Below are 8643 nucleotides of genomic sequence, written 5' to 3' on the forward strand. Positions count from 1 at the left end.
TTTCTTACATAAATGAGTTCAAAATTTTCGGGAACTTGAAAAAAATAACGGATGTTCTTTGAAATTAAAAAATTTAAGTAAGGATAAGCAGACTAAAAATTTTAAATTATCGATTCCATAATTATACACGTGTACAAATAATTTCAACATTTGTATGTATTTGCATTATCTATGTGCGTACTTTACTGCAAACTGAGTTGCTACTTTCTAAAAATATTTCATTGAAAACGTTATGCGAAGAAACGAAGTGAAAGAAAACTTTTTTTCGCCACATAATTGTTATAATTTACTAAATGAATGAATCTTCTGCTACAATTTAGCATATAACGAGTGAAGAGTTTACTGAAATTGTATTTACATTTTGTTACGTCATGGTTCTGATAAGCTAACATTTATTTGTCACTGGAGATACTCGGCAAGCATCAATTTATATACTTATACATCATTCAATGTTTTTCTCAAACACTAAATTTTTACATCAGTTATCTACCGAATTCATACTACAATATGTATAAATTACAACGTTTTTTATTAATAGATAATAAGTAAGTGACCATGCTTGTTATAATTTACATCTATAATTAAAGCTGTAATACAAAATTACATGCAAAAGCAACGCAGTATCCCATAATTAATTTTTATTTAATTTTTTCACTCTCTTTAATTTGTTTTTTTTCTGTTTTTTGAGTGCGTACAGAAGTATTTTTTCAAAAATTTTTCTATTAATTTACAAACATTGTTGTTTCTATTCACACGACAAAAACATACGATATATTTAAATAAGCCGCATGGTTTTTACGGTAAAATTCAATATTTTACGTACTCTATCGTCAAATTTATTACCAAAATTTTTGATGATATTAACAATTCGGATAAAAAATAATATTTTCATTCACGGATCTATTGATAAATCATTTTGCAATTTTTTTTCTTACGGAAGCTTTAAAGTAGCATCAAGAGTAGCGACAAACTATATGATACTTTAGGTTAGATTGGGAAAAAACTTTCATGCCGACATAATTCGAAAGCCAGATATAATAAGGGGATTGAATTTTACATTTTCAAAATTTTATAGTATTCCTAAATACTTGTACTATCAAGAAAAATCGTATTATTAAAAATACCGAAAATTCAATATGCTCTACATTTGATAAGTTTAAAATAAACCAGACCAGATTTGTATAAGTTCCTATGTCCATTAGATAGAGCGATTTTTAGCAAGATTCTGAGTAAGATCTTTTTCAAAATCTGGTACGAAATATGGGTAACATCATGTCTCAGATCTTGATAAGCTTTTTCACCTTTTTGTTTTTCCCAACCTGGGGCATCAATATACTATTCTTGGACCAGTTGATTTATAGGAAATAATAAGTACATTTTACGACTATTTTTTACAGATCTACTTCGAAATATTTGAGGTATAATTTTTCTAGTGCTAGTACTAATTCTGTTAAAGAAATAAACAAGGTAAAAACGATATACTTTTCAATTTTTCAACAACCAAAAATTATAAAATAATCCCTAGGCTTTTTTTAAATTTTAGCTTTTAATCGCAAATAGGGGTGAGATAGCATGCCGTATTTTGAAAACGGCAAAAAAGCTTGGCATTAAAACGGTCGCAGTTTACAGCGATGCAGATAAAAAATCGATGCACGTTGAACTTGCCGATGAAGCGTATCGAGTGGGACCTGCTCCTTCGAGTCAAAGTTACTTGAAACAGGATAAAATAATAGAGATTGCAAAAAAATCCGGATGTCACGCCATTCATCCCGGCTATGGATTCTTATCGGAAAATGCGAATTTCGCTGAATTTTGCAATGAGCAAAAAATTATTTTTATCGGCCCACCGGTACAAGCGATCAGAGACATGGGAATAAAAAATAAGGCAAAATCAATAATGGTCGCAGCGGGAGTTCCAGTAATCGAAGGTATACTAAAAGTTACTATAATTTTCTTAAATATTTTTCGCTAATGTACTATTTTCAAAGGTTACCACGGTCATGATCAGTCGGATAGTAATTTATTAAAGGAGGCTCAAAAAATCGGTTTTCCTCTAATGATCAAAGCTGTTTGTGGTGGTGGTGGTAAGGGAATGAGAATTTCACAAACAGAAGAGGATTTTTTTCAATCGCTTGAATCAGCCAGAACTGAATCTCAGAAAGCCTTTGGTGATTCGTTGGTACTCTTAGAAAAATACATAGCAGAACCCAGACATGTTGAAGTTCAAGTTTTTGGTGATACTTATGGAAATGTTGTTCATTTATTTGAGAGAGATTGTTCTGTTCAAAGAAGGCATCAAAAAATTATTGAAGAAGCTCCAGCGGTAAATAAATAAACTAATGACAGTCAGCTTTTTTTACATTAGATTAATTGATATATAAATAGAATAGATTCTAGTAAGATTATCACTTAATATTTTCTGTAAACCCTGACATAATTTTTTTTAAAAATATTCAGTAGACCTCTCAAAAAATGAGTTCAAGTTTTTGCTTGACAAGAAAATAAAAAATTTTTCGTGGAAAATTGTAGAAATTTATATTTACAGCCTGGAATATCTGAAGAAAATCGAAAAATTCTCGGTGCCGCTGCCGTCAAGGCAGCAAAAGCCGTAAATTATGTCGGAGCTGGTACAGTGGAATTTATCATGGATAGACACTCAAAAGACTTTTATTTTATGGAAATGAATACGCGTCTGCAAGTAGAGCATCCAATTACCGAAGCAATAACCAGTACAGATCTAGTTGAATGGCAGATAAGAGTGGCCGCTGGTGAAACGTTACCCGTAAAACAAGAAGATATCAATTTACGAGGTCACGCTTTTGAAGCTCGCATCTACGCCGAAGTAAGATACAAAGTGTAAAAAATTACGTAAAAACATTTTTGAAGTGAAATAACTTCGATTGTTTTTCAGAATCCTCAAGAAGGATTTTTACCGTGTCCTGGAAAAATTAAACACTTAGCCCCACCGTTATGCGATGAAAATACGAGAGTGGAAACTGGCGTCAGGCAGTTCGACGAAGTATCCGTACATTATGACCCATTAATTGCTAAATTAGTTGTTTGGGGCAAAAACAGAGCTGAAGCTTTGAATATGATGAAAATCAAACTTTCGGAATTTAATGTAAGTTAATTTTTCATTTAAAATTATTCCTATTTCAATTCGATGTTGTATAGGTTGTAGGCTTAGAGACGAACACCGAATTCATTCGACGCATTTGTTCTCATTCTAAATTCAGCAACGGCGAAGTTCACACTGGATTTATCGAGGAAAATCACGAATCTCTATTTGTGGAAAATCCAATTCCTGAATCCGTCGTGGTTGAAGCGGCTCTTAGTTTAATATTGAGCGACGAAACAGAAGGATTCGATTCTTCGAACGACCGTCTTAATCCATTCCGTACTGAAACAGCATTCAGGCTAAACCATACCTTGAATCGTAGAATATGCTTGGAAATGAAAGGAAAAAAATTTATCGTAGACGTAAAATATACTGAACCGGAAGGGTATTCCATCAGATTGAACGAATCAGGATCATGGAGATCTGTGACTGGTGATTTGAAAAAAATGGATAACATATTAGAATTGAGATCATTTATTGACGGAAAATTCAAAAAATCGAGAATAGTCAAAATGAAAAATGATGTATTTCTATTTATGGATGTGAGCTTAAAACCAAATATACAAACACGTTTACATTTTTGTAGATATACTGCTATACGCTTGCATTTTTTTTATTCAGGACAGCCAATGGCACTTCAATCTTCTTCAACCTGAATTTCTAAATGAATCAAATAGTCAGACGGCTTCGTCGCGGGGTGCCGCTGTGAGTCCGATGCCGGGTATCGTTGAAAAATTGTTTATAAAGAAAGGCAATAAATTTCAAATTGGCGATCCACTGGTATCAATAGTTGCCATGAAAATGGAGGTAAGATAGAACATGAATGATCGATGCGAAAGATATCTAAAAATGTTATGATTTCTAGCACATCATCAAGGCTGATACTTCAGGGACGATTCAAGAAATATGCTGTGAAACTGGTGAAAAAGTTGATAAAAATAAAGTTCTAGTCAAATTCGAAGATGAAGTTTGAGGATGAATGTATGCGAGTGAAGAAGAAGACTTTGCGATTATGTTATTTCTTGTGATGAAATGATTCAATACTCTTTTTATAAAATATTTGGTTAAAATGAATTCTGTTAATTATTTTCCTGTTAAAAATGTTGGCTGGATGTTTGGTGGTATATATTTGTGCGTATATTGTTCAAACTAGCAGTAACTGTATTCAGTGAATCGATCACGTTGTCGTGAGCAATGAATTCGAGCGAATGAGTACGGGTCCATCGATCAACGTTTATGAACTTCGAAAGTCTGCGAAATACCACCGATCATCGCAGCTACCTTGAAGCTGTATAGCGTTGAGCCTGTGGTTTTTTTTATTAGTCTATTAAATGCGCACGAACAGTGGTAATTAGAAGAAGTGTCGCTCCCACGCGAAAAACTCGTTAAACAAAACAGAGAGCATCAATTAGTACGCGAAATCTGGAAACACACCACAAGGACATTATAAAAAGATGTCATGATAGTTGACATGATTTGAGACTCGATCATTCAGGCATACTTTTTATTAAAATTGTAGAAAAACATATTTACAAATATCAATACATATTTTACATTTGTCAATCATTGTTTCTTCTCGCAATTATCGTTTGCGTAATCGTTTCTACCTTTGTGTATTTTCTTTTGGTGTTTCTTCAAATTGCTTTGATCCCCAAATTTCTTCTCACAGACGTCGCATACGTAATCTTTTCGACCTTCGTGGATTGTTCTTTGGTGCTTGATCAAATTTGATTTTCCTCCGAATTTTCGCTCGCAGTTATCGCATGCGAAATCTTTGCGACCTTCGTGGACTGTCCTTTGGTGCTTCAAGAAATCTGAACTATTTCCACATTTGAGCTCGCATTTGTCACACTCAAATTCTTTGCAACCTTCGTGGACTATTTTTTGATGTTTTCTTAAATTGCTTTGAACCCCAAATTTCTTCTCGCACTTATCACATGGGTAATCCTTACGATTTTCATGGACCGTTCTTTGGTGCTTCAACAAATCCGATTTCGTGCCAAATTTCTTTTCGCACCTGTCGCAAACAAAATTTTTACGACGATCGTGCACTATCCTTCGGTGAACGAGCAAATTACGTTTACGACCAAATTTCTTTTCGCATTTATCGCAAACAAAATCTTTTGCTTCGTGTACTGCTCTGTGCAAAAACAAGGTCGATTTTCGTCCAAATTTCTGCTCGCACTTGTCACATGGGTAATCTTTGCGTCCCTCGTGGACTGTCTTCTGGTGTAAGAGCAAAAGCCATTTATATCCGAATTTCTTCTCACAGTTATCACATGCATAATCCCTGCGATTTTCGTGAAATATTTTTTGGTGTTGTTTCATGTGGCTTTGAGATCCAAATTTCTTTTCGCATTTGTCACATGTGTAATCTTTCCGACCTTCATGTACTGTTTTCAGGTGAAAGAGCAAATGCGATATTTGCCCGAAGTTCTTCTTGCAATTGGCACAAGCAAAATCTTTGCGACCTTCGTGGACTGTCTTTTGATGCTTTGATAAATCTGATTTACCTCCAAATTTCTTCTCGCAATTGACGCATGCGTAATCTTTGCGACCTTCATGGACTGTTTTTATGTGTCTGTTCAAAGTACTTTGTTCCGCAAATTTCATCATGCATTTGTCACATGTGAAATCTTTGCAACGCTCATGGATTCTTGATATGTGACGGAGTAAACCTGATTTATTTTTAAATTTCTTTCCGCAATCAACACATAAATTATCTTTGAATACTTTGGAGGCAAAATTTTTCCTACCGTCGTGTACTGCCTTTAGGTGGATTAGCAAATAAGATTTTTGTACAAATTTCTGCTCGCACTTGTTGCATGCGAAATCTTTCGGACCCTCGTGCACTGTTTTTATGTGCGTGAGCAAACTCTGTTTATTTCCGAATCTCTTTGCACACATTTCACATAAGTAATTTTTTAATACTTCGTGGAATATCTTATTGTGCTTGAGTAAATTTGATTTATTTTCAAATTTCCTCTCACATTTGTTGCATGAGTAATCTTCGCGATCTTTGTGGACTAATTTTTGATGCGTAATCAAACTTGACTTTTTCACGAATTTTTTCTCGCAATTTTCACATGGAAAATCTTTGTGGCTTTTGTGCATTGATATTAGGTGTCTACTGAGATGACTTCTGAATTCAAATTTCATTTCACAATTGTCGCATGCAAAATTGTTCTCTTTATTGTGAATTGTGTCTCGGTGTGTTATCATACTTGATTCTACTGTAAATGCCTCCTGACAAATATCACAAATATATTGTTTTTCGTTTGAAAGAACAATGTCATGTACTCTTGCATTATCTCTCGAGATAACTTCGTCGAATTTCTTCTCATTTTTATCCATTTTGGTGCCTAAATTGAATGAATGATCAGTTTATTTAAGATAAATAAAATTTATCTTTTGGTATTATTATGGCTTGTTTCGTCGAGAAAGACATTATTTAGACTAATCTAAACATGATCATTGTATCGAGCTATAATGTTTACAACTAAGTGGCCGATTTATCTGTTCATACATTACTTACAACATTTGAAACAATCTACAATACCAACTTGACGACGATTTCTTCGAAGAATTATTTGGACCACTCAGGATATTTACACTTCAAAAAAATCTAGTGGCATTGATTTAATAGACCCTGGCACATATTTATAAGTTATAAAAAAAATTATCCTTCTCAAACCAAGTATTTGTATGAACAATGTGTATGAACAACGTGAATGAACAATTTTAATATTCATTTCAAAATTTGCTGTCCTCTCGCCACAAAGTGATTGGCGTACTCTATAAATCAACCCTAAAATCAAGCGAATTTTAATGATAAATTTCATTTATAAGGGATATTCATGATTATGTAAGTTAACGCCGATCTTACGGGCACTTTTAATGCTGAAATCAAAATTCAACTTTCTCTCTCTCTTTCTTCCTATTTTTTGCAGTGAAAACTTCATTCTTGACACGATGAGGGTGGCTTCTAGCTTTATAATATCAGAATCACAGTATGAATTTTTATTTTCAAGTTCTTATCTAAATAAGCGTACAGCGGTGGGTCAGAAAAAATGTCACCGCCATAAAAACTTTTGTTTATAGCACAAGCAATTCCAAGAACTTGGTGTAAGGATTTTGGATTGACAAGTGTGCTAAGGAAAGGATAAAATAATTATCAAGCTTTTACTGATTTTTATGGGATGTAGAAAACGTTTTTTTGTTTTTAAATTGAATTATTACTTTTTTTCTCTTTGGTTTTTTCGATTTTCTTTTTTTACTATAGATAAAGTCTAACAGTAATAATCAATCTCGCACTAGTGCACGTTTGATGCATTCAGCATATTATTAGTTGAGGTTTATCAAAAATCCAGTAGTCAACCAAAAATTTGCCCCTTTCACCGCTATAAATAAGACGTAAAAAAATGATATGTGCACGAATAGCTAAAAAGGAGTCAAGAAATTTTAGGAGGATAGTAATTAGTAGTAAGTCAAAATTAAAACATCCCCATAACAGTGGACAACGGCATTATGAATAATGACAAATGATATCACGTAAGTCTCAATCATTTGGGCATAATTTTTATTGAAATTTAAAAATAACATATGTACAAATATCTATACATTTTTTTAAATTGTCAATTATCATTTATTCTCGCAATTGTGTCATGCGTCGTCTTTACAATCTTAATGAACTATTATTTAATGTTTAAGCAAATGCAATTTTTGTCTAAATTTTTTCTTGCATTTTTATGCAACCTTCGAATACTGCCTTTTTGTGCTTTATTTAATTTGATTTTTCTCCGAATTTTCGCTCGAATTCATCGCATGTGAAATTTCCCCGATCTTCACAGACTGTCCATTAGTGATTCAACAAATCTGACTTACACCCAAATTTTATCTCGCATTTGTTGCATACAAATCCTTGGGGACAGTCATGGATTCTCTTTAGATGGGAGAGCAAATTTCTTTTTCGTCCAAACTTTTTTCCGCACTTTTAACATGCGTAATCTTTTCGGCCGTCGTGTATATCACTTTAGTGCCTGAGTCAATTCAGTTTTTGGGTAAATTTTCCCGTGAACTGCTTTTTGGTGCCTAATCAAATTTGATTTATCCCCGAATTTTCGCTCACAGTTCTCGCATGCGAAATCTTTGCGACCTTCGTGGACTGTTCTTTGGTGTTTTTTCAAATTACTTTGATCCCCGAATTGCCTCTCACAAATGTCACATGCAAAATCTTTCCGACCTTCGTGTACTGTTCTTTGGTGCTTCAACAAATCTGATTTGCATCCAGATTTCTTCTCGCATTTGTCGCATGCATAATCTCGGCAACCTTCATGAACCATCTTTTGGTGTTTGATCAAGTGCTCTTTTCGTGTGTATTTCCTCTCACACCTGTCGCATGCGAAATCTTTCCGACTTTCATGGACTGTTCTTTGGTGACTGAGCAGCTGTACTTTTTGTCCAAATTTCTGCTCGCAATTATCGCATGCAAACTCTTTGCGACTTTTGTGCACTATCTCTTGGTG

General features: G+C 33.8%; 2 protein-coding genes across 2 annotated transcripts; one reads left to right on the plus strand and one right to left on the minus strand.

The window, feature by feature from the left end:
- The first annotated feature begins 380 nt into the window (after window positions 1-380).
- On the plus strand, window positions 381-4102 carry LOC106652870 (methylcrotonoyl-CoA carboxylase subunit alpha, mitochondrial). The gene is made up of 9 exons (XM_014372026.1): window positions 381-545; window positions 1398-1467; window positions 1544-1928; window positions 1989-2323; window positions 2546-2842; window positions 2912-3121; window positions 3175-3660; window positions 3740-3925; window positions 3984-4102. The coding sequence occupies exons 1-9, from the start codon at window positions 508-510 to the stop codon at window positions 4089-4091; spliced, it is 2115 nt and encodes a 704-aa protein (XP_014227512.1). The 5' UTR covers window positions 381-507; the 3' UTR covers window positions 4092-4102.
- A 747-nt stretch (window positions 4103-4849) lies between these two features.
- On the minus strand, window positions 4850-6472 carry LOC106652782 (zinc finger protein 271-like; the record flags this gene model as incomplete). Its single annotated transcript, XM_023459213.1, has 2 exons — window positions 6419-6472; window positions 4850-5380 (listed from the first exon to the last, which is right to left on the minus strand). Coding segments are annotated over exons 1-2 (585 nt in total), but the record flags the coding sequence as incomplete, so codon positions are not given.
- Window positions 6473-8643: the final 2171 nt, after the last annotated feature.

The sequence above is a fragment of the Trichogramma pretiosum genome, unplaced genomic scaffold (genome assembly GCF_000599845.2).
Source record: "Trichogramma pretiosum strain Unisexual culture from Peru unplaced genomic scaffold, Tpre_2.0 scaffold58, whole genome shotgun sequence".
Taxonomy (NCBI): domain Eukaryota; kingdom Metazoa; phylum Arthropoda; class Insecta; order Hymenoptera; family Trichogrammatidae; genus Trichogramma; species Trichogramma pretiosum.